Source organism: Loxodonta africana, chromosome 3, assembly GCF_030014295.1.
Source record: "Loxodonta africana isolate mLoxAfr1 chromosome 3, mLoxAfr1.hap2, whole genome shotgun sequence".
In the NCBI taxonomy this organism is placed as follows: Eukaryota; Metazoa; Chordata; class Mammalia; order Proboscidea; family Elephantidae; genus Loxodonta; species Loxodonta africana.
This window is the reverse complement of record NC_087344.1, coordinates 84,171,264-84,196,918: the sequence shown is the minus strand read 5'-3', so window position 1 is coordinate 84,196,918 and position 25,655 is coordinate 84,171,264. Positions and strand designations below refer to the sequence as shown.

The 25,655-nt window shown below is 44.9% G+C and overlaps 1 protein-coding gene and 1 non-coding gene across 3 annotated transcripts in view; one reads left to right on the top strand and one right to left on the bottom strand.

The window, feature by feature from the left end:
* Positions 1-10,349: 10,349 nt before the first annotated feature.
* LOC100674617 (cytochrome P450 4B1) overlaps positions 10,350-25,655 on the bottom strand; it is a 40,795-nt gene continuing 25,489 nt past the window's right edge. Inside the window, exons 2-12 of one of the 2 annotated variants that reach the window (XM_003411194.4) lie at positions 20,649-20,790; positions 20,420-20,464; positions 18,549-18,676; positions 17,555-17,679; positions 17,097-17,248; positions 16,834-16,940; positions 15,746-15,936; positions 13,201-13,334; positions 12,399-12,463; positions 12,210-12,292; positions 10,350-11,755 (exon numbers count right to left, since the gene is read on the bottom strand). In XM_003411194.4, the coding sequence (XP_003411242.2) occupies positions 11,557-11,755; positions 12,210-12,292; positions 12,399-12,463; positions 13,201-13,334; positions 15,746-15,936; positions 16,834-16,940; positions 17,097-17,248; positions 17,555-17,679; positions 18,549-18,676; positions 20,420-20,464; positions 20,649-20,790 (1,371 nt within the window). In that variant the 3' untranslated portion in view covers positions 10,350-11,556. The remainder of the gene's footprint in view (positions 11,756-12,209; positions 12,293-12,398; positions 12,464-13,200; positions 13,335-15,745; positions 15,937-16,833; positions 16,941-17,096; positions 17,249-17,554; positions 17,680-18,548; positions 18,677-20,419; positions 20,465-20,648; positions 20,791-25,655) is intronic. The other variant, XM_064281920.1, reaches the window with a different exon arrangement.
* Positions 14,117-14,242, top strand: LOC111751032 (U6atac minor spliceosomal RNA). The gene has a single exon (XR_002786095.1). It is a non-coding gene; the product is annotated as a U6atac minor spliceosomal RNA (small nuclear RNA).

Sequence of the window (25,655 nt, the reverse complement as noted above, 5' to 3'; positions counted from 1 at the left end):
TCTTTCCGTTGTTGGGGTGTTGAGGTTTTCTATGAATTTTAGAGATTAGACCATTGTAGGATATGTTGTGGCCAAACATTTTTCCCAGTCTGTAGGTCTTCTGTTTACCCTTTTGGTGGTCTTTTGATAAGCATAAGTGTTTAAATTTTAGGAGGTCCCATTAATCTAGTTCATCTTCTGCTGTTTATGCCTTTTTAGTTGTGTTTGGTATTCTATTTATGTCATATATTAGGGCCCCTAGTGGTGTCCCTATTTTTTCTTCCATGGTCTTTATAGTTTTAGGTTTTATATTGAAGTCTTTGATCCATTTTGAATTAGTTTTTGTGTATGGTGTGAAGTGTAGGTCCTGTTTCATATTTTTACAAATGGACATCCAGCTTTCCCAGCATGATTTGTTAAAAAGGTTGTCTTTTCCCCATTTAGTGGACTTTCGCCCTTTGCCAAAGATCAGCTGGATGGATTTATGTCTGGGTTCTCAATTCTGTTCCATTGGTCTATGTGTCTGTCACTGTACCAGTACCAGGTTGCTTTGACTACCACGCCTGTATAGTAGGTTCTGAGATCAGGTGGTGTGAGACCTCCTACTTTGTTGTTTTTCTTCAGTAATGCTTTGTCCGTCTGAGACCTCTTTCCTTCCACATACAATTAGTGATTAGTTTTTCCATATAAAGTTGCTGATTAGTTTTTTCATCTCAGTAAAGAATGCTGTTGAAATTTGGATCAGATATTAAATTACTTTGGGTTAATAGACATTTTTACTATGTCAAGTCTTCCTATCCATGAGCATGGTACATTTTTCCATTTCTGTAGGTTTCTTTTGGTTTCTTGCAGTAATGTTTTGTAGTTTTCTTTGTATAATTCTTTTACATTCCTGATTAGATTTATTCCTAAGTATTTTATCTTTTGGAGGGCTTTCATAAATGGTCTTGTATTCCCAATTTCCTTTTCAAAGTTCTTTTTGTGGCGTAGAGGAATCCAACTGACTTTTGTATGTCAATTTTGTATCCTGCTACTTTGTTGAATCCTTCTATTAATTCCAGTAGCTTTCTTGTGGAATCTTTGGAATTTTCTATGTATAGGATCATATCATCTGCGAATAGGCGTAGTTTTACTTCTTACTTACCAATTTGGATGGCTTTTATTTTTCTTGCCTTATTGCTCTAGCTAGGACTTCCAGCACACCATTGAATAAGAGTGGTGAAAAATAGCATCCTTGTCTGGTTCCTGTTCTCAAGGGGAATGCTTTCAGTTGCTCTCTGCTGAGAATAATGTTGGCTGTTGGTTTTGAATAAATGCCCTTTATTGTGTTGAGGAATTTCCATTCTATTCCTATTCTGCAGAGAATTTTTATCAGGAATGGTTGTTGGACTTTATCAAATGTGCTTTCAGCATTGATTGAAATAATCATGTGATTCTTTTCCTTTGTTTAATTTATGTGATGGAGTATGTTGATTGATTTTCTAATGTTGAATCACCCTTGCTTCCCTGGTATGAATCCCACTTGGTCGTGATTTTTTTGTTGTTGTCGTTTGCTTGTTCGTTTTTTGACATGACGTTGAATTCTATTGGCTAGAATTTTGTTGAGGATTTATGCCTCTGTGTTCATGAGGGATATTGGTCTGTAATTTTTTGTGTGTGTTGTGGTTGCTTTACATGGTTTTATGTATCAGAGTTGTGTTGGTTTCATAGAGCAAATTTAAGAGTATTCCTTCCTTTTCTATCTCTGAAATAATTTAAGCAGTATTGATGTGAGCTCCTTCTCTGAATGTTTGGTTAAATTCTCCACTGAAGCCATTCAGGGCAGAGTTTTGTGTGTGTGATTGTTTTTGTTTTTGCTTGTTTGTTTGGGAGGAGACGGGAAGCTTTTTTATTACCTCTTCAATCTCTTTTTTTGTTATGAGTCTGTCCCATTTTTCTAACTCCGTTTGTGTTAGTTTAGGTAGGTAGTGTGTTTCTAGAAATGAGTCCATTTCCTCTAGATTTGCAAATTTGTTGTAGTGCAATTTTTTGTAGAATTCTGTTATGATTATTTTTATTTCCATTGTTTCTGTTGTATGTCACCCATCTCATTTCTTATTCAGGTTGTTTGCTTCCTCTTCTGCTTTTCTTCTGTCAGTTTGGTCAACAGTTTGTTGATTTTGTTGACCCTTTCAAAGAACCAACTTCTGGTCTTGTTGATTCTTTCTATTGTTTTTCTGTTGTCTTATTTATTTCTGCTCTAATTATTAGTTCCTTTTTTCTGGTGACTGTGGGCTTCTTTTGCTGCTCTCTTTCTATTTGATTGAGTTGTAGGGTTAATGTTTTGATTTTGGTCCCTTTTCCTTTTTTGATGTGTGTGTTTATTACTATAAATTGACCTCTTACTTTGCTTTTGCTGTGCCCCACAGGTTTTGGTAAGATGAATTTTCATTCTCATTTGACTGTAGGAAATTTTTTATTCCATCTTTTATTTCTTCTATTACCTAGTAGTTTTTAAGCAAGGAGTTATTCAGTTTCCATATATTTGATTTTTTTTTTCTTTGCTATTCCTCATATTGATTTCTACTTTTATGGCATTGTGATCAGAGAAAATATTTTGTATTATTTCAATGTTTTGGATTTTGTTAAGGCTTGCTTTGTGGCCTAAAATGTGGTATATTCTGGAGAATGTTCCATGTGTGTTGAAAAAGAATGTGTCCATTGCTACTGTTAGGTGGAGTGTTCTGTATATGCTTATGAGGTCCAGTTGGTTGATTATGGCATTTAGATCTTCTGTGTCTCTGTCAAGTTTCTTTCTAAATGTTCTAGATGTTCTTTCCTCCACCAAATGTGGCATGTTGAAGTTTTCTACTATTATTTTGAAATGGTCTTTTTCTCTTTCCAATGCTGGTAGAGTTTGTTTTATGTATTTTGAATCTCTATCATTTCGGTCCATATGTATTTATTATGGTTATGTCCTACTGGTGGATTGACCCTTTAATCATATATAACATCCTTCTTTATCTTTTATGGTGGATTTTGCCTTAAAGACTATTTTAACAGGACTAATGTTGCCAATCCTGCTTTTTTTTTTTTTTTTTTTTTTGGTTATTGTTTGCTTGATATATTTTTTTCCATCCTTTGAGTTTTAATTTATTTATGTCTTTAATGTCTAAGGTGTTTCTCTTATAGACAGCATATTGATGAGTTGTGGGGTTTTTTTATTATTATTTTTTTAATCCATTCTGCCACTCTGTTTCTTTACAGGTACATTTAAGCCATTTACATTCACTGTGATCAATGACAGATGTGGTTACTGCTGTCATTTTGTTGTACAGTTTTTGTGGTTTTGAAAATTTCTTTGTCCTGCTTAATTTTTTCTGCTGTTTGTGGATTTTCTTTTATTTCTTTGGTTCTTGCTGATTTTGTGTTTTCTGAGTCTTTATGTTTTTCTTCTTTTATATTTTTTTGAGTAGGTTTATTAACTTTCTTTGTGGTTATCTTGAAGTTTACCTTTATCTTCCCAAGTTTAAAGCAGCCTTTTATTTCTTGATATTGCCTTGACTTCCACTCCATATGAAAGTTCTGTAACTATACCACTTATTCCCTATTTTTTGTTTTGACATTGTTGTCATTTACAGATTGACATCTCTGGTTCCCTGTTTTCAGTCTTTTAGCTTTGTTTTATTTTTCAGAATTCTTTATCTAGGTTGGTATCTGGCTGATGCTGTCCTGTGTCCTAATCTGAGGTTGCTGTCTGATGTTGTTTGTACCCTATCGGAAAGGCTCCCTTTAATATTTCTTTTAAGTTTGGTCTGGTTTTTACAAATTCCCTTAATTTCTATGTATTTGAAATGTTCTAATTTCACCATCATATTTGAGAAACAATTTAGCTGAATGCATAATTCTTAGTTGGCAATTTTTTTCTTTCAATGTTTTATGTATGTCATCCCATTGCCTTCTTGCCTGCATAATTTCTACCAAGTAAATAGAGCTTAGTCTTATAGATTCTCCTTTGCAAATGACTTTTCATTTTTCCAAAGTTGCTCTCAGGATTCTTTCTTTGTCTTTGGTTTTGGCAAGTTTAATTACGATATGTGTTGGTGACTTTCTTTTGGGGTCTATCCTCTGTGGAGTTTATTGAGCATTTTGGGTGGATATCTTCTCATCTTTCATGATATTAGGGAAGTTTTCTGCTAGCAAATCTTTGACGACTCTCTCTGTTTTCCATTGCCTCCTCCCTGTTCTCAAACTCTGATCACATGCAAATTTTTCCCTTGATAGTGTCCCACATAATTCTTAGGTTTCTTCGTTCTTCTGCCTTTTCCTCAAACAAATTGGTGTCAAAGGATTTGTCTTCAAATACACTGATTCTGTCATCCATTATTTCAATTCTGCTCCTATATCCTTTTATTGAGTTGTCTATTTCTGAAATTTTATTGTTAATCTTTTGGACTTCTAGTTGCGGTTTTAGTGTGGTTTCTATTTGTCTATTCATTTTGTCGTCTTATTCTTGTATTGTTTTCCTGAATTCTTCTATTGCTTTGTCTGTGTTTTCCTTGATGTTGTCTATGTTTTCCTTGGTTTTATCTGTGTTTTCCTTGATCTTTTTCTTGATGTCTTGGGAAGCCCTGTATATTAGTCCTTCGAATTCTTTATCAGGTAGTTCCATTACAATTTCTTCCTCTGGGAGATTTTCTGGTTCTTTATTTTGATCACCTGCTGGACCGATTTTGTCCTGCTTCTTTATGTGATTTGATATTTTCTGTTGTGTCTGATGCATCAAAAAGTTATTATATTTATTTATTTAATGCTTGTTTGCCGTGTGTTGAATTGTTTTTGTTTTGATATATCCAAGTATACTGGGTGTGTGTGCTACTCTGGTCCTAATCTGGTTGCATTGAAGCTTTCCCCTCCTGTCTCCAGGTGGCTGGGGCAGCAACTGGGTGTGTGAGAGCAGGGCTCTGTTCACTGGCCTTGGAGGCTGCTGAGAATGTAGCTGGCATTTCTGGTGAGGTGATGTATCAGTCTGGCTGGTCACCTGACTGTGGGTGCAGGGGGTGTTCTCCCTGGTCCCTGGGTTGGATGTTGTGTGTGCACTCTGCTGATTGCCAGATGGTTGGGGTAAGGGTGCCTGGGTCATCAATTATTGGGTGAGTGGTGTAGAAACTCTCACTGATGGTCCTGGGTGGGCAGGACTGTGTGTGGGTGTTCGGAATGGGCACAAACCTCCAGTTGTGCGTGGGGGTGTAAGGCAGAGGGATGTGGCCTGTCTGCAGGTGCTCAGCTGGAGGGTATGCCCCCATCTGCTACAGCACATCACGGGGGAAGTTGTGCAGGCAGTCCTAGGGCCCTCAGCACAGATGACTTTAGGGAATAGGAGGCAAACTGGTCCTTGGGTCCCTGATGCAGGTGGCTGGAAGGAGTGGGAGGAACCACCAGCCCTCAAGCCCCCAGCATGAGTGGCTGGATGGAATGGGAGGCACTGCCAGCCCTCAGGGCCCCAGCATGAGTGGCTGGAGGGAATAGGGGGTACTGCCAGTCTTCAGGGCCCTGACGTGGGTGACCAAAGGGAGTGGGAGGCACCATCGGTCCTCAGGCCCTGGTCATGAGTGGCTGGAAGGAGTAGGAGGTGCTGCAGGTCCATGGGTCCCTGGTGCAAGTGGCTGAATGAATGGGCTGGTGCCTCCAGTCTGTGGGCTCCTGGCTTAAGGGGTGGGGTGGTGGTGGATGCCACCAGACTAAGATCATATTGTGGGAAGGGGAGATGGGTTAGAAAAGTGGGGGCCCCACAGGCCCTCAGGGGGCTGGGGTGGGAACCATGGGTGGAATGTATACATTTAACTTCTGCAGGACGGGAAGCTCTCCTTCCTGGCTCTGGACGTGAGTGTAGAGTCGCTTCTGCTTGGCTGCACCAGGTGATAGAAGTTTCAGCTGGGAATGCTACTTGCTTTGTCTCAATATGGCCGCATTGTTCAGGTTTCGCTACCAGGGCATTAGCAAGCCATAATTAACCTTGTTCATTGTTTTTATACTGTCTCTTCTTCCACTCAGCATTTGGTCCAATTCTTCAGCCTTGTCTTTGATGATCAAAGTTCCAAGGTTGTCATCTATATCTGATTCACTTGTTTTCTCAGGTCTTTATTGTGAGAGACATTATGAAGCCTCTGACTACTCCATCCTCTTGGATCACCTCTTCTTGTCCTTTCTTGAGAATAGAAGCCCATCAGTTATGTTATACCCACTAGTGATTTTGTCGTTGTGGTTGTTGTTGCCCTCAAGTCAGCTCTGCCCCTCATAGCCTTATGTTGCCAGGTCCTGCACCATCTTCGTGATCATTGGTATGTTTGAATCCATTGTTGCCTTCCAACCTAAGGGGCTCATCTTCCAGTGCTATATCAGACAATACTTTGTTGTGACCCATTATGCTTTTGTTGATTGATTTTCAAAAGTAGATTACAAGGACTTTCTCCCTCATCAGTTTTAGGCTCATGATTGGAAAGAGGGGCTTGACTTCTAGGTGCCTTGGCCCTGGTGCTGTCTCTGCAAGTGTTTGATCCTCCAGTCTGCACTGGGCCCTGCTCAACATGGCCATGCTTTCCTGCCTTTCTCAGGAAGATCAAGATGAGGTGATGGGGTAGAGGGTCACTGGGCATGCTGGAAGTGTCACCAAACTCACCTGCAGTTGGTGATCTTCTGTGTGCATAGGTGACAGCCAGAGCTATGCCTGGTATGTGTTGGTGTTTGTAGGAAGGGGTCTTGTGTGCATGTCTGTACAAAAGAAAGGCAAATTTCCAGGGAAGCCATGGAGACTGCCCCTACTGCTCTCTGCCAAACGCAGCTGATCTTCAGCACAAGTGGATTTTCCAAAGTTCAGTGTATTCTGGTGTTTTCCTCACTTTAAGACTATATCTCTTCAGAATTAGAGTTTCTTGTACACTGGTGATACAGTAGTTAAGAGCTCAACTGCTGACCAAAAGGTTGGCAGTTCGAATCCACCAGGTGCTCCTTGGAAACCCTGTGGTGCAGTTCTACTCTGTCCTATAGGGTCGCTGTGAGTTGCAATCAACTTGACAGCAACGGGTTTCATTTGGTGTTGCGTGTTTCACACTTCTGGTGTTATGCTTTTGTCAGTTGTTAAGATTCTTCAGAAATGAATGTCTGTCTTCCCACACATTCTTTTCTACTTCATTCACCAATCTGTCTCCTTGCTGCATCAAGGAATAGCTTGCGTGGGTTTTGATTTCCAAATGTCTTACATGGTCTCAAGTGTTCAATCCATATACCTGAAATGTTATGGTTGTCTTTTAAAGGAAATTTTACACCAATTTATGTCTTCTCAATTTTTGCGGTTTATCCCAACAAAGGTTTTCACTGCGTGCTAAGGTTCACATTCCCGTGACAACTTTCCCTCTTGGCAAATTTCTATAGTGGAGTCTATAATCTATGAATTTACACACAGAGTCTACATAGTCCATTGTTGGCGGGAATAAAACCATTAAAAACTAAGCCAAATGGCTGCTTTTAAGTGAAGACCAACAATTTTTCGTTTAAAAAGTTCCTGGTGTGTAACTTATAAAACATACTTGAACTGGCTATTCAGTTGAGCTGGACAAGTATACTTCAAAATAGCTCTGTGAAAATATCAAGGCTGCTGAACTGCTACTGTGAAATATAAACTGCCATAAACTTTGTAAATGTTTAGAAGAAAAGGGCTTTGATGAATCCACAATTCTGTGAATTTTTCAATTGGTGAGTCATAGTCCAGAGAAATGGCCTTAAGCGTAGAGTGTTTCCACAGTTCTCTTTCCAGGATTTAGTTTCCCCTGAATTGATTGATTCCTCCTTCTAAACACTGGCTGCAAACCCTGTTGCTACCACTAGAAAGCAGTAGAGCCTTGGGTACTGAATTACTAGGTCAGAACTATTAAAAAAAATTTTTATTTGATTCCATTCCATCTTATTTTGTTTTATTCTATTAACTTAATTTAAATAAATTATGAAAATGTTAATTAAACCCGTATCTTGTGTCCTTAGTCCTGTGTTGGGAGATGGGAATACAGAGATGAAAGATACTGTCTCTACCTCCAAGAGCCTTCAAGGAAGGACAGGAATGTGTTGTACAGAAATAAAAACAAAAAACTGTAGCTCAAGAGACATCAATTATTCATTAATTCATTCATTCACTCACTCACTTGTTGAACAGCTTATTGAATATTCCCATGTTCCTGACACTGTCCTAGACACTGGACTGGGATGTGTTCTTGAATGAAACACTAGTGGTGTACTGGGGCCCGAGGAAGGAGAGAAACAACAGCTGGGCAAGGGGATGAGGGCAGGCTGTTCAATTGCAGCTGAGCTTTGAGGATGTGGGCAGGCAGAGGTAGGGGGAGGGCATTCTCAGTGATACCAACAACAGGACCCTCAGCTAGGAAGTGGAGCCGGACAGGTAAAGGTGGACAAAGCAACAGTCCGTTGTGTTGTTGTTAGGTACTGTCAAGTTGGTTCTGACTCATAGTGACCCTATATACAACAGAATGAAACACTGCCCAGTCCTGCTCCATCCTCATAATTTTTGCTATGTTTGAGCCCATTGTTGCAGCCACTGTGGCAATCCATCCCACTGAGGGTCTTTCTCTTTTTCTCTGGACCTCTACTTTATCAAACATGATGTCCTTCTCCGGGGACTGGTCCCTCTTGATAACATGTCCAGAGTATGTGAGACGAAGTCTTGCCATCCTTGCTTGTAAGGAGCATTCTGACTATACTTCTAAGATAGATATGTTTGTTCTCTGGCGGTCCAAGGTGTATTCAATATTCCTTACCAACAACATAATTCAAAGGCATGAATTCTTCTTCAGTCTTCCTTACTTATTGTCCAGTTTTTCATGCATATGAGGCCATTGAAAACACCATGGCTTGGGTCAGGCACATGTTAGTCCTTAAAGTGACATCTTTGCTTTTTCACTTTAAAGAGGTCTTTTGCAGCAGATATGCCCAATGAAATATGTCTTTTGATGCCTTAATATCAAGAAAACAAAAATCCTCACTACTGGACCGATAAGCAACAGCCCATAAAAAAAAATAATAATAATAAGGGCTTAAATGCCAAGGAAAGCATTTGTGCACAATTCCACCTGAGATAGAGAGGCCATGGCTACAAGACTGTGGCAAGAACAGGGGGAAAAAAGTCAGTATATGGGGCTCAGACCAGTACGTTCCGAAGAAGCTCAGTAGCGGCTAAGTGTTGCTGAGCATACAAGTAGGAGTTAGGAGCTAGGCCTGAAAGAGTGGTAGGATTTGTCAAAGGTCAAGGGATTATGTGACCAAGGCATGAGATTGGAGGTGTGTGACTTATAAGGATTGGGAGCTGACCCCCTAAAGAGGGCCTGAATGTCCAGTTCCAAGGGGGGCTCAGTGGCCAATGCCTGCTCAACTCAGAACATGGTCTGAGGCTTCTTTCCCTTGGCTTTTCCACCCTAGCCCTGGAACTGCTTTGGGAAGCACTTTGCCATGGAGAGCTGAAGGTGGCCATGGCCCTGACCCTGCTCCGCTTTCAATGGTCACCAGACCCCACCAAGGTCCCCATGTTTGTGCCAGGAGTTGTGTTGAAGTCCAGAAATGGGATTCACATGCATCTGAGAAGCTTCTCTAATCTTGGTGGGGACAAGGACAGGCTCACCCCATCCATTTCCCTCAGAAAGCCTCCTGACTTCCATCTTGTCTTCCTGTTCCTCTGTCCCTCCCCTTCTTATTTATCTTCCCCTTATTTCTTTTTCCTTCTCTTTCTTTCCCTTCCCTCCCCTTACATATCTGCTACCTGCCTGACCTCCTACCTCCTGTCCACCAGCCTGCCTGCCCTTCTCTCTGTCAAACTTTCTCCAGGTTCCCTCCCTGTCTATCTACCTTTCCCCACTAGCTTATGTCTCTGACTGTCCACCTAATTCCTGCTCACCTGTCTGCCCTTCAGCCTGTCTGCCCACCTTAAGATCTATTTTCCTCTGCTGGCTTCACTACCTCTGTTTGCATTTCCTGTTGTTAAAAAACTACACAAATGTATTCTCTTGTAGTTATGGAGGTCAGAAGTCTGGAACGGGTTCCACCAGATGAAAACCACAGTGGTGACAGGCCAATCTCCCACCAGAGGCTCTAAGAAAGAACTCCATTTTTTGCCTCTTCCAGCTTCTAGAGCAGCTGTCCTTGCATCCTTCACTCATGACTCCTTCCTTCATCTTCAAAACCAATAGCATTTTCAAATCTCTCTCTGCTCCTGTCTTCTTCCTGTTACCTTTTGTCTTATAAAGGCCTTTGTGATAACTTGTTCACACTCAGATAATCTAAGATAATCTCCCCATGTCAAGATCCTTAATGTAATCACACCTGCAAAGCCCTTTTTGCCATATAATATATTCACAATTTCCAGGGACTTGATATCTTGAGTGTGTAGTTACCTTGAGGGGCTATCACCCAGCCTACCACAGTCCACATATGACTGTCCTCTGTTCTGTCATCACCACGAGTCCCGAGGCAAAGCTTCTGTTGAGTCCGCTTGCATTTAATAAGATTGGATGTGAGAGTGAGTATGGTGCAGTGAATTACTTGCTACATTCCTTCTAGCCATAGTCTTTGTGACTCCCACATAATTATTGGCTGGGACTATGCAAATAACGTGTTTGTGGCCCAACAAGGGGATTGGACAGCTTGCTGCTAATGCAAATAAGGTGCATGGTATCCTTGTGGGAGGGCAGTGGGACCATGTAAATAAGGTGTATGGAACCCTAACAAGGGAATTGTTCAGTTTTACCATCCCACCAAGCTTAAGGGGAGATTCAGAGAGAGAGAGAGGAGATGTAACATAGAAGAGAGCAAGAGACAGAGGCCCAGGAGTAGCAAGAGCAATAGCAGCTCAAGACAGCTGCGGTGGGGCTTGCTGACCCACAGAGCTTGCCCAAGAAGGCCCATAGCACAGCCCAGTAGCAGAGGGTGAGAAGAAGCTGTCCTGATCAAGAACTGTATCCTGAGTTGTTCCTGTTACTTCTGAGTTCTTCCTGATCCCAAGTTGTACCCTGTTACTTCCCCCGATAAACCACTTAACTGTAAGTATGGTTCATGAGTTCTGTGAGATGTTGCAGTGAATTACCAAACCCAAAGACCAGAGGGAAAGTACTGAGGGGAGGGGCAATAGTTGATGTTAGAGATGATGGAGTGGTTTAGCAGTTTGGAAAAGCTGGACATTTGGGACATCTTTAACCTCCACCTCAGAGGAACTAGCTTTGTGCTGATCCTTATAAAAGAAATTATTCATTTAGTGAGGTACATTATGAAAATATTGCAAACCACAAGGGATAAATGAAATTTTAAAAGAAAGTAGGTGCTTACTAAGTGCTTGTTGAATCAGTGAATGAGCTCTACATATGTGCATAAACATTTGTAGGCTCACATAGTTACATGGCATGTCCTCAATGTGCATGTCTGTGTAGGTCCCACTCCCCTTCTAACCTACAAGCCTCCCCAGCGAAGGGAGCCACAGTGAATCCTAGTTCAGCATGGGGAGGGCAGTGTCTGGGAACAGGCCCCAGCCTCAGCTGACTGGAGATCCTACTCTCGGTGAAGCTGCATCCCAGACCCTGGGCCCAGTGGCTTCAGATGGAGGTGGAAGCCGTTCTTGGAACGAAGGATCAACTGCGGCATCTTGATGGGTGGCTGCAAGGGGTCCAGGGATAACTCAAAACGCAACAAGCAAAGGGCCGTGACCACCTTCACCTCGTTCATGGCAAACTGCTGTCCGATGCAATTCCTGCAGTGAGCACAAAAAGGGCCCTCAGGCTCTGGGGTGTCCGGAGAAAATCAGAGCTACCTCCAAAAATTAGGCAGCAGATCTGATGAAATAGGTGTTCTTAGTGGCCATCCAAAATCAGTAACTAGTTTTGTATGAATAATTAGCTGATTGATTGATCTGGCCTTAAGAAACAGCCCTGAGAATATGGTGAGTGTCCCAGACTGAGGAGATTAATATTGAGTGGTCCGGCGTGAGAGTCTCTCCTGTAACATCCGTCCACCTCCCAAGAAAAAGATGGGGAATGATAATGGAATGAAGAAGGGCGCTGGAACTCTCTCCTGTGTTAGGATCACCCCACTCCCTTCCTGGTTCCTCTCATTCACAGAGAGCCCCAAATGATGTCCCCTACAAAGCGGCCCACTTCCCCCACCCCTCACTTCTAAGTGCCAGAGCATGCTGGGCCTCTCCGTACCTGGGCCCTGCAGAGAAGGGTATGAAGGCGAAGGGGTGACGTCCAGCTGTATTCTCAGAGGTAAAACGCAGGGGGTCAAAGACCTAAGTAGACAGACTCTTGCTTAAACATCTGCTGGATGCTGGAGGAGAGTAACCTAGATACCCTGCCACCACCCTACCTTATCTCCAGGGCCAAGGATGGGGATACCTCTGGGTCGGACCACACGTTGCCATTCCTGTGGAGGGCATAGATGTGCAGAGAGATCAAGCTGCCTGTGGGTAGAGCAGAAACCTGATGACCCACCTCCTGGGACAGCCAGGCCCACCTCCTCACAAGGGTCACCAACCCTTGCCTGAGAGCTCACTGCCACACTCAGCTCGTCAAAATGCTTTTGGTGGCCACCACACTCAGTTCGTATAGCCCCGGCACTGGGCACAGACCAAGGCACAAACATTTGTGGAATGAAAAACAGGGAGGAATGAGCCCATCTCACTGCGAAGTAGGATGGGGAGAACCTATTACACTTTTTCTACTCTCAATTAACTGTCACTCAGGGAAGCGATTATTCATAACATGATACTATCAATAGTAACAGCATCCCTTCATTGGGTGCTAACTATGGACCGTGTACACGGCCAAGCACTCTTTAAGAAGCTGCCACATGCAGTTGTACAGATTGTTCACTGCACAGGATCATAGTCTAAACGGATGATACTTCCTGAGGTTGCTCAGTGCACAATCTGTATGGCCCTTTGTGACAACCCTGACAAGCATTATCTCTAACCCTAATAACAACCTTGTAAGGCCTGTCCTCTTCTTATTCCCAGTTAACAGATGATGGATTTACCCACACAGCCTAAAATTGTGGAGCTAGGATTTGGACCCAGGGCTCTCTGAACCCAAAGCCTGAGCTCTTCCCCATAGGGTGTAAAGATTTGGTCCAGTGCATAGAGGTGTCACAGGGCACACTAGAGGACTCTACTTCCACCCTCAATCTGCTGCAGCTCACCTGCAGGCAGAGAGCGGCCATCCACAAAGTTGACAGGCTTGCTGAGCTGGCGGTACACCTGGGGCACCGGTGGATACAAGCGGAAGCTCTCCTTGATGCACATGGTCAGGTAGGTCATCTTGCCCAGATCATCCCTGCCAGTGACACAGCGAGGCCAATTTGGGCTTGGGGAGCAATGGGTTCCTGGGGCAAGACAGCCCACAGCCTTAATTTTGCCCCTTACTACCACACCCCCAGTGGGCAGAAAGGCACAAGGGCTCCAAGTGCCCAGGCCAGACCAGACACTGGGTGGTCACTCTGACCCAGGGCTTCTGGCTCCACTTCTCTCTACCCCCTCCTCATCTTCACCACCATGTTGGGAAAGCACAAAGAAGCCATCAAAGACAAGATCACTCCTGTGTCTCTCAGGGCCCCACGGGTAACCCCACAAGGGACAATTCTTCAGGTTCTGCTTGGATTCCCTGGCCAATCTGGAATGGCACAGAGCAGGGGCAAATAAACATCGCCGAATGAAGTACGGAAACACTGGTGGCGTAGTGGTTAAGTGCTACAGCTGCTAACCAAAGGGTCAGCAGTTCAAATCCACCAAGCGCTTCTTGGAAACTCTATGGGGCAGTTCTACTCTGCCCTATAGTGTCGCTATGAGTCAGAATCGACTTGACTGCACTGGGTTTGGTTTGTTTTGTTTTGAAAGAAGTAATAAATGTATGAACAAGTAAAGCTCAAGTAAAAGATTGTTTCTCTTTTCCTTTGGCCACCAGGAAGCTCAAAACCAAATGGGAGGTTCAGCCATAACCCCTGTGTAATACCTTATTACAGCGCCCCAAACTCAAAGTCTTTTTTTCTCCCAATCCTGATTTTCTGTTTGTGTTTTTACTGTTTTATTAAATATGTGTCTTCTAAGCTGCTTTATGTCATGTTATATGAAAGGAGAGAAGGTTAGCACTCCCCTTGACAAGGATGGAAGAAGCCCTCGGGCCTTACAACACACGTATGGTTAAGGCATTGCCACCTGCCTTGTGGCATCTAACCATAGTTCTTTGGATCCCTGGTGGCACAGTGGTGAGGCTCAGCTGCTAACCAAAAGATCATCAGTTTGAATCCACCAGCTGCTCCTTGGAAACTTTATGGGGCGGTTCTACTCTGTCCTACAGGGTTGTTTGAGTCGGAATTGACTCGACAGCAACGGTGTTGGTTTTTTTGTTTTTTTTAAGCTGCTTTAGGAGTCCTTAGGTTGAAAGTTCTAATTCACCCAGAGGTACCTCAGAAGAAAGCCTGGCAATCTACATCTGAAAAATTAGCCACAGAAAACCCTACGGAGCACAGTTCTACTCTGACACATGCAGGATCGCCACAAGTTGGAGTCGTCTCAATGGCAACTTGTTAAGCTGCTTTAATTTCTAGATGCAATGAAGTGAAAAAGATAAATATTTCATGCCCCTGCCTACATGCTTTGCTTACCTTGTTATTCTACCTGGAGCACCTGGTGCCCACTTTTTCTCCTTATCTGAGTTTCACCCTTCCTCTGCCCTCCACATCCAGGCCACTCAATCTTGTCCTTGAATATCCCACTCCATCTGCAGTTTTCTCTCACTTTCAGAGTTTGTGTTTAAATGTTTCCCAAGGGCAGCATCTTGGCTCCTCCTCCTCTTTGCCCTACCCTCTTCTTTAACAGCACCTGGCTGGATATCCTGACAGGTTTCTCAATACCCAGCCAGCAAAAATGGATCGTGGGGACTTTATCCTCCAAATCTGCAGACCCCGGAGTTATAGGTTCGGCTTCTCCCAAGTGAACCTATAGACTTCTCCGTGACTCAGCATCCCTCCACCTCTGCTGTGTGTCTAGCCCGAGCTGGGGGCAGTGCAGGAGCCCAGGGAGTAAGCTGATATGAGCCACTGATGCCCAGGCCCTGAGGGAAAGAGGCCAAAAGGCGAGTGTGAGAAGTGAGAGAGTAGGGGCGGTGGTAGGAGAGGAGCCTGTGAGAGATCCCCAAGGTCAAGAAGATGGAGCTGAAAGAGAGGTTGGGAGTCGATCCTATGTTAATGACTTCAGGCTTGAGCTAAGAAACAGGAAGGAATCACTGAAAGATTTTAAGGCAGGGTGTTTGGGCAACAGACTTTTCTCCTTCACCAGAAGAAGAGGCCAGAGTCTGGTAGGCTGTGCAGTGCCATCCAAAGGCAGGTGGTTAGGGATCAGCAGTCCTCACAGACCCAGTTTGGTTCATCCTGAGTTTCCACCTCTTTTTCTTTTAACTGTCTCTGCTCTATCCAGAATATCAGAACTGTAGTCAGGTTCTGCCGTCTGTTGGCAGTCTTCTCTGTTACTCACATCTGAAAAGGCTCCATTTTACCAGAATGTGCTGGGGGTGCATCTGTTCTTCCCCTCTCCCCACAAAACAAAACTACAGCATTGGGGGGGCCAAAGAGCTGTTGCCACCCCCACTGTTTGTAGGATGACCCTGGGTTGTCCATGGATGACGCAGGAGAGAATGGCCTTTGCTGGAGCTGAGCAGGGCAGACTAGGCTCACCCTCAGTCTCACTCACCACTGTACGGTATCCCGGTCCCCTAAGATCTCACGAATCTCCTCCCTACAACGATCCTGGTGCTCGGGGTACCGGGCCATGCAGTAGAGAAACCAGCAGATGCCGCTGGTGGTGGTGTCGTGTCCTGCAAACATGAACGTGTCCACCTCAGCCCGGAGGTCTTCGTCTGACAGCTTGCTCCCATTTTCATCCTGAGTTAGGGAAGGCATAGTGTGACCACTCAAGAAATCTGAGGTAGGTACCAAGAAGTACTCATAATAGTAGACTATCAAATGAAAGCCCAAGGGACGGTACAAAACCTCCTTTTCAGACTGGGGGGTTCCTATCTGTGAAAACCCATCTTGGATGCCTCCTACTCCAGGAAGCCTTCCTGGGTCCCTTTGTTGAGTGACCTATGACCTTACACAGCCTTGATGTCAGATCTGCTCACTTGGTGCATGGAAAGCCACCTGGTAGAAGAAGACATCTTTATCAATGTCCACCCGTCTCCTCCACTAGCCAGTAAGCTTCTGGGAGGTACAGACAGGTCTTTCTCATCTCTATATCCCTAGCACAGGGCCTAGCCGAGGGTAGGAGCTCAATGGGTTTGTGGATGGGTAAAGAAACGAATGAATGAACTCTAAGATTCTAAGGTGCCAAGATCTTCAGGATCTTGTTGTTGTTGTTAGTTGCCATTGAATTGGTTCCACTTCACCGCAACCCCGTATAAAACAGAATTAAATGTTGCCCGGTCCTATGCCATGTTCATGATGGTTTGTATGTTCGAGTCTGTTGTTGCAGTTATTCTATTAACCCATCTATCTCACTGAGGGTTTCCTTCGTTTTTGCTATCTAAAATTAGTCATCAGGGCCTTCTACCAACCAGATACCACGGCCCACCTGCACCCTGCACATTTCCTCCTCTGAGACTTTGCTGATGTGTCACAGGACAATGACAGGTCATTTTCGCTGGGAAAACAGATGGAAAATGCTTAACAACCTCTCTCCTGTACAGTGAGTCCTGCCTTAGGAGGTTGAGGGGAGGGGGTGAGTGCCAGAATGGTCTCTGGGGCCAGTTTAAGAGTGGGGATAGGCAACTGTACACTCACCCAGGCCCCGAGGAGAATGTCTAGGAAGTCCAGGTGTCTCCTTTTCTGGATCTTTTCCTGCTCTTTCTCGTCCTGGAGGGCTGCCTTCCGCTCCCTGATGACCTGGTCTGGGTCGGGAGCACAGAGTATCACTGCTGAGGAGCCCATCCTCTGCCCAAAGGGAAAGCTGGGGCCCAGCAAGGGAGTGGGATTCCAGAGGGTCCGGGGAGTGGCTGCCGTAGAACTCAGGCTTCCTGGGGTTGGACCCTGGGGGAAATGCCCACCTGTGTGGTCATGAGCCACCTGGCAGGCCCGCAGGAAGCGGCGGCCATGGGGGGTGAGCCAGTAGATGAAGTCATTGTGGTACTGGAAGGAGTCAATGCGTTGCTGCATGAGAAGGGTGAGGTCGCTGACTGCCAGGTAGTAGCTGTTGTCCCTGGACAGCAGAGGGAGGGAGTAGTGACTCAGACACTGATCCAGGAGAGAATCCAGAACAGCTCCCATTCCAGGAATCCAGCCCCAACCACAGCCCTCTCTGCCCTCCCTCTCCCCGCCCTTAAGCTCCACACTAAAGCCACAATGCGTCCCCCCACCATGGGCAAGTCTCCTGCTCCCCTAGAGCTGTAGCCCCCTAGGGCCAGATCCTATTTCCTCTCTGACCAGGGCTCCAGGAACCCTGCCAGCTCTCTCCTCTTAGCCAGCTTGGGCAGAAAGTATGGTCAGCCCTGAGGTGCCCCGTGACCTGTGGCTCAGGCCGCTATCTCCTCTGCCAAAGGTGCACTTCATGAGTGTGTCCAGCGCCATGTGGCCCACATCACAGAAGATGTCAAAGCACTTATCCTCACGAGACTTTTTCTCCCACTTGTCCTGGAGCCAAAAAACAGAAGGAATGTGGGGCAGTGGGGAAGCAGCCTAGCTGGATGTCCCATTCCTGCCCTCCAGGATCCACATCTACCATTCCTCACCAAGTCCTGCCTCATACACACACACCCGGGCCCTGCCCTGCCCTCTATCCTACTGGAATGTAGGGTGCAGGCAGAGGCTTGGGGGGAGACAGGACCAGGTGGCTGGCCTTACAGAGCACACACAGACACTTTCTCCCAGCCAGAAGCAGCCTATAAGAACACGAGGGCCAAGAAGAGGTGAGGATCTTCCTAGGACAGGTGGTGTGAGCCAGGCCTGCCAGCGGTGCTAAGGAGGAGTTTCCTGCCAAGGGAAAGACTAGCCTGGGTGAGCTTAGGGATCATGCAACCCTGAGACTCTGAGCCTGATCCCTGACACCTGAAATCCCTGTTAGAGATGAGTTGCTAATGACATTTTTTAGGCAGCTATAGCAAGCGGAGGATGAGGAGAAGACACTTTGGAGAGGCGAAAGGCCTTCCTGATATCCTCAGATATAGGCAACCCTCAAATCTGCTACATTTGGAGCCTTATTTAAGCCTTGCAAAGCCCCTTTGCCCTGAGAAGGGGGAGGGCTGAGTCTCTTGGTGGACAAGGACCAGTGGCTGCCTGGACACTTGGAGCTTCATCATCAGGTCAGTTCCTGGCTGCTGCAGGTGTCTGTCATAGCAGGGGTTTTGCATTGCTGTTGCCAAAAGAATGGGGCCTCAAGCCTCAGCGGTTCCTCACTGCCGTGAACCACCTGGCCTTCCCCAGTTCTTCAGGCCCCTACCAGTGGACATTGGGGGCTAGCCCAGAAGTTGATACTCTCCAGGAGCCTGGCACAGGGAGCTCACCAGCATAATGCGTGTGGAGTCGACAAACACAGCCACGTAGGGCTTCAGTACATCATGATGAAAGGCAGGTATGAGCAGCTTGCGGTGCTGGAACCATTTGGGACCCTCAAGGAGCAGCAGGCCTTTTCCTGGGGAAGGAATGGAAGAGGGAGGGCAGTCCTGCCCAGCCCCTTGCAGCCTGGGACCAAGCAGATGGCTCGTGTTGGCATGCCAGCCCCAAGCCAGACCCATCGAGGCGTGGTTGCTAAGAGACACAGTATTGCCGTCTGTGCCCCCAACCCCAGGTAGCCAGGAATCTTTGGACAGAGCTAGTATTCACAACTTCCAGGACCTCAAGACACAGTGGGTGGCAGTGGCTCAGCTTCTGCCTCCTGGTTGCCCTCACGAAGCCTAGGCTCCAGGGACTTGTGTCAGATGAAACTGGATTCAGGCAAATGGGACGTAGCTTGGTGGGGACAAACAGACAGAGGTAAGGCTGCAGGGCCTTAACACTCAGCCACTGAGACTGTGGTCACAACCTCAGGTCTTAGGGAACAATCTATAGTGTGTGTGCTTCATGCACCCAGGCAGGACCTTATCCTACATACACACACACACACGCACACACACCATGCACACACAGAGGAATAGAAATGCATTCCTATGTTCAAAATGCCTCTGTATTTCTCAAAGCATTTTTTGTCTGTCTTCTCATTTTATCCTAACTGTATCCCTTTAATAATTGACCAAACCAAAACCAAATTCATTGTGGCTGAGTCGATTCCAACTCATAGCGACCCTATAATACAGAGTAGAACTGCCCCATAGGGTTTCCAAGGAGTGCCTAGTGGATTCAAACCGCCGTCCTTTTGGCTAGCAGCTGAACTCTTAACCATTATGCTACCAGGATTTCCTTGATAATTGAAGACAGGGTTAAAACACTGAAGTCCAAAAAAAGACTTCCTTATGTTACTGCATAAAAGGAGCCCTGGTAGCACAGTTGCTAAGTGCTTAGCTGCTAACCAAAAGTTGGTGGTTCGAAACCACCAGCTGCTCCAGGGGAGAAAAATGTAAAAACTCTGCTTCCCTAAAGATTACAGCCTTGGAAACCCTATGGGAAGTTCTACTCTGTCCTTTAGGGTTGCTATGAGTAGGGATCAACTCAATGGTAATGGGTTTGGTTTGGTTTTTCACTCTTTGGTTTCTTTGGGGGGCTTATGTTACCAGAAGAGTAAATAGGCCTGGGAATGTTTTCATCCTCTTTGTCCTGCCCTTCCTCAGCTCCCAAGAAGATATTGAGGATACCATGGGATCGTGAGTAAAAGGAGAAGCTTATAGCCCTGGCTCAAGAATACTCAATCACTCCCATCTATCAACATCAAGCCACAATCCTCAATCTAGCAGCCAAGACCAGCCAACCCTCCCCACCCAGCTCATCTCCCCACCACACTCTGTCTTCTAGCTGCTCTGACAGTCTCTGGTGACACCAGCCTTAGTGGTACCACCTCACCTTTTCTCAGGTCCTTCCCCTGGCTGGCACCACCCACTAAAAGTTCCTGTAAGACCCAATGCCATCTCTTCCAGGGAGCTATTCATCACACTCACACTTTCTCCAGAGCCCTTGCTCTGACTGTCTAGAGAAAAAGAAGGAACTGTCAATGAAAGGGGCCTCAGCCCTGCTTCCCTACCAGCCAGGACCTCTCCTGCCTGTCCCCTGTCTCCCCTCTGTGCAGAGCTTAGATGGGCACATGGAGACTAGGAGGTCTTGTTAATGGAATAACTGATTGAGTTGGGGCATGGCAGAGAGGAGGAGGGGCAGGGCAGCATCCTGGTCACCCAGCACCAAGAGACAGGAAAAGGAAGGGCAGGGAAGGCAGGTATATCCTACTCACCAATCCACTGGAGAAAGAAGTCATACACATCCGAAGCCTTAGGGTCTGTAGGAGGAGGAGGAGGCTCAGGTCAAGAGGAGACAGAGTGGTTCCCAGAGAAGGCTTCTTTGTAAAGTAGGATTGAATCCTTGCCGACTTTTCCCAGACTTAGGGCACAGACCCCCCTCCCCGCACTAGGCTGTCAGCATCTTTGCTCTTAGGAAGGACCGCCCTCTCCAGGAGTCCTCACCACCACGACTGTACACAGCTTTGACGTAGTCAGGCTCATAGATGTTCAGAAAGCCAAGGAACGGTCCAAGCCAGAGTGGATGGGCATAGGGGAACTGGTGGGCCCAGGACACGGCCTTGTCCAGACTACCCGTCTGCTGGATCTGAAATGGCAACAGAGGCCCAGAACCACTCAGAACCCAGCATCACCAGCCAGGTCCCAGTCCCGGAGCAGGGAAGGGAGGAGGCCACCCAGGCAGGTCCTAGAGGCTTCCTTCCTCCTCCTGTACCCCTACTTTCAGCCAGTGACCCAATCCTCAACATCTCTGGACTCTGTCCCCACCGCAGCCCCACAGCCACAGTTCAAAGTCTAAGCCACACTCTTCTTGCGCCTTCATTAGCTCATCAGGCCCCTAACTGGCCACCTGTTTCCATCAGGTACCCTCCACCAACCCTCTACATTGTACCCAGACAGAACTTTATTTTAAACATTAACACTCTTTTATTATAAAGGTAATACTTGGTTATTGTACAATATAGATGTCACCTGGATTCTACCCCTGTGAGTCATTCAACACATCTTTATTGAGGACCTACTAGGTGCAGGACCCTGTTCTAGACACCTCAGGGGAATGAGACAGACATGGCCATGCCCTTTCATTCTATGGGGCAAACGAACAATTAACAAGTAAACAAGTAAAATATTGATGGATAGTAGTGGGTGCTAAGAAGGAAATAAACACAAGGCTATGATAGAGAATAACAGGTAGGACCTCCTTAGATAGGTGGTCAGGGAAGGCTGCTTGTCAGAGATGACATTAAGTTGAAACCGGAAGGTTGATTACAAGCTGGATGAGTAAAGAGTAAGGGAAAGGCATTCCAGGTGAGGCAACAGCAAGCACAAAGGCTCTGGGATAGGAAAAAGCATGACGTCTTCCGGGAGCTGCCACTTGGTGAGACAGTGGTGTAAGGTAAGGTTGGAAAATTATCCAGAAGGTGTTGGGACTCTTTGGGGGGTTTTCTAGGCACATCCACTCACCTAAAGGTGTTTTCTGTAAATGGAATTATACATTAATACTGTTCTGAACCTGCTTTTTTTTCATTTAACATATCTTGTCCTTCTTTGCAAATTAGTGCATTTAACTGTCCCCTCAGTAAATATTTTTACTTACAGGCATACCTCGTTTTATTGCACCTTGCTTTATTGTGCTTCACAGATACTGCATTTTTTTTACAAATTGCAAGTTTGTGGCAATCCTGCGTCAAGCAAGTCTGCCAGTGTCACTTTTCTAACAGCATGTGCTCACTTCATGTCTCTATGTCACATTTTGGTAATTCTCACAATATTTCAAACTTTTCGTTATTATTATATCTGCTATGGTGATCACCACCAGGGATCCCACCATCAAGTACTTGTAGTTCATTCATGGTTCTTCCCAATTCATATGTAATTTACCAACCAGAGATCATTTCTGCCATAAGCAACATTGACTATCAATACAGTTGACATTCTGCAGTATCAAGTTTCCAGGGGAAAAAGAGTTGGAGATTGTAACTCGAGTTCAGTTTTCCACGTGACAGAGAACAGGGATTGGTTAATCTTTTGCCCACAAGTTAAGTATCTAGGGCATGTACAGAGCACATTCTCTAGTGCAGTTTGGGGCATCTAGGGATAGGATGGGGCAGGAGATGTGGGGAAGAGGCTTGGAGGATGATGTACTGGGGAAAGGTAGGCTTTAAGGGGAGGGAACTATGAGCTGAGGGCTTACTTTGAGCAGGATCCAGTGTTAGATCCTTTCATGCATTATCCCAGTTAAGGGCCTTCAATGCCACACAGCCTCAGCTAATAACACCTATCACACACACTTCCTGTATGATTTACTTCAACGTCAAAGAAACCCAAAAGGTAGGTATAATTATAATCTATAAATTATGCCCAATTTATAGATTAGAAGATCAAGATTCAGAGACCTTAAGGAGTTTCCCCAAATTCATACAGCCAGAAAATGGGAAAATCAAGATTTAAACCCAGGTTTGTCAGACTTCAAAGACTGTGGGCAACACAGGCACACCTCAGAGATATTGTGGGTTTGGTTCCAGACCACCACAATAAAGAGAGTCACATGAATTGTTTGGTTTCCTGGTGCATATAAAAGTTATGTTTATAGTATACTGTAGTCTATTAAGTGTGCAATAGCATTATGTCTGAAAAAACAATGTACGTACCTTAATTAAAAAATATTTGATTGCTAAAAAATGCTAACCATCGTTTGAGCCTTCAGTGAATTGTAATCTTTTTGCTGGTGGAGGGTCTTGCCTTGATGTTGATGGCTACTGACTGATCAGGGTAGGGTTGCTGAAGTTTAGGGTAGCTATGTATGGCATTTTCTTAAAATAATACAACACTGAAGTTTTCTGCATTGATTGCCTCTTCCTTTCATGAAAGATTTCTCTGTAGCATGTGATGCTGTTTGATAGCATTTTACTCACAGTAGAACTTCTTTCAAAATTGGAATCAACCCTCTCAAACCCTGCTGCTGCTTTATCAACTAAGTTTATGTAATATCCTAAATCCTTTGTTGTGATTTCAACATGTTCATAGTATTTTCATCAGAAGTAGATCCCATCTCAAGAAACTACTTTCTTTGCTTGTCCATAAGGAGCAACTCCTCATTCCTTAAAATTTTATCATGAGATTGCAGCAATTCAGTCACATCTTCAGGCTCCACTTTTAATTCTAATTGTCTTGCTATTTCCGCCATATCTGTAGTTACTGCCTCCCCTGAAGTTTTGAACCCCTCAAAGTCATCTTTGAGGGTTGGAATCAACTTCTTCCAAATTCCTGTTAACGATGATATTTCGACCTCCTCTCATGAATCATGAATATTCTTAATGGCAACTAGAATGGTGCATCCTTTCCAGAGATTTCCAATTTACTTTGCCCAGATCCATCAGAGAAATCACTATCTACGGCAGCTATAGCCTTATGAAATGTATTTCTTAAATAATCAGACTTGAAAGTAGAAATTACTCCTTGATACATGGGCTGCAGAACGCGTGTTGTGCTAGCAAGAACGAAAACAACATTAATCTCCTCGTACATCTCCATAAGAGCTCTTGGGTCACCAGGTACATTGTCAACGAGCAGTAATATTTTGAAAGCAATCTTTTTTTCTGAGCCATAGGTCTCAACAGTGGGCTTAAAATATTCAGCAAACCATGTTGTAAACAAATGTGCTGTCATTCAGGCTTTGTTGTTCCATTGATAGAGCACAGGCAGCGTAAATTTAGCCTAATCCTTAAGGGTCCTAGGATTTTCAGAATGATGAGCATTAGGGCTTCAACTTAAATTTCCCAGCTGCATTATACCCTAACAAGAGAATCAGCACATCCTTTGAAGCTTCAAAGCTAAGCATTGACTTCTCTTTCCTAGCTATGAAAGTCCTGGATGGCATCTTCTTCCAATATAAGGCTGTTGCATTTACATTAAAACTCTGTTGTTTAGTGTAGCCGCCTTCATCAGTTGTCTCAGCCAGATTTTCTGGACAACTTGCTGCAACTTCTACATCAGCACTTGCTGCTTTACTTGGAACTTCTATGTTATGGAGGCGGCTTCTTTCCTTAACCTCATGCACCAACCCCTGCTAGCTTCAGGCTTTTCTTCTATAGCTTCCTCACCTCTCTCAGGCTTCAGAGAATTGAAGAGAGTTAGGGCCTTGCTCTGGGTTAGACTTTGGCTTAAGGGTATGTCATGACTGGTTTGATTTTCTATCCAGACCGCTAAAACTTTCTCCATATCGGCAACAAGGCTGTTTCGCTTTCTTATCATTTGTATGTTCACTGGAGCAGCACTTTTAATTTCCTTCAAGAACTTTTCCCCCTGGAAACCTGATACTGCAGAATGTCAACTGTATTGCTAGACAATGTTGCTTATGGCAGAAATGATCTCTGGTTGGTAAATTACATATGAATTAGGAAGAACCATGAATGAACTACAAGTACTTGATGGTGGGATCCCTGGTGGTGCAACAGTTAAGCGTTCAGTTGCTAATCAAAAGATTCGTGGTTCAAATCCACACAGTGGCTCTATGGGAGAAATACCTGGTGATCTGCTTCTGTAAAGATTACAGCCAAGAAAACCCTGTAGGGCAGTTCTGCTCTGTTACATGGGGTTGCTATGAGTTGGAATCAATTTGACAGCACCCAACAACAACCTGATAGGAACAACATGCTTTGGGCTTCCCTGAGTGCAATGACTCTTGTACTGTGCACGACTTTTGCAGGAACCTTGGGACTGTTAGTAGATATGAGGGTTCTGTGGGGTATGGTGATTCTTAGACAAGGTAGGCCCCATACACACTGATGTCAATCTCATCTCCTTGCACTTGGCTGTTCCCCAAGAAGATGGATCACTGATGGCCAGGTGGACTGTTGCAAGGAACACCTTATGCAGCCTTGCTGGCGAGCTGTGGTTTCTGTCCATAACCTTCTGTGTAGACTAATGCTAATTAACTATGCTTTCTTTCTTTTTTTTTTTTTTATGGTAGTCTTGTGAGTCTGAATGCCTAGAACTGAGATGATCTCCTGGGGTGCGGCGCCATCTTTGTACTTTGGCTTATACCATTCCTTCTGTCTTAGTCATCTAGTGCTGCTATAACAAAAATACCACAAGTGGATGGCTTTAACAAACAGAAGTTTATTTCCTCACAATAAAGTAGGCTAAAAGTCCAAATTCAGGGTGTCAGCTCCAGGGGAAGGCTTTCTCTCCATCAGCCTTTTCATCAATATTCCCCTGACTAGGAACTTCTCCGCACAGGGACCCCAGGTTCAAAGGATGCGCTATGCTTCCTGCACTGCCTTTTTGGTGGTATGAGGTCTCCCCTCTCTGCTCACTTCCATTTCCTTTTTATCTCTTGAGAGATAAGAGGTGGTGCAGGCCACACTCCAAGGAAACTCCCTTTATATTGGATCAGGTATGTGGCCTGGGTAAGGGTATTACTACCCCACAGTCACAAAATGGAGGACAAAC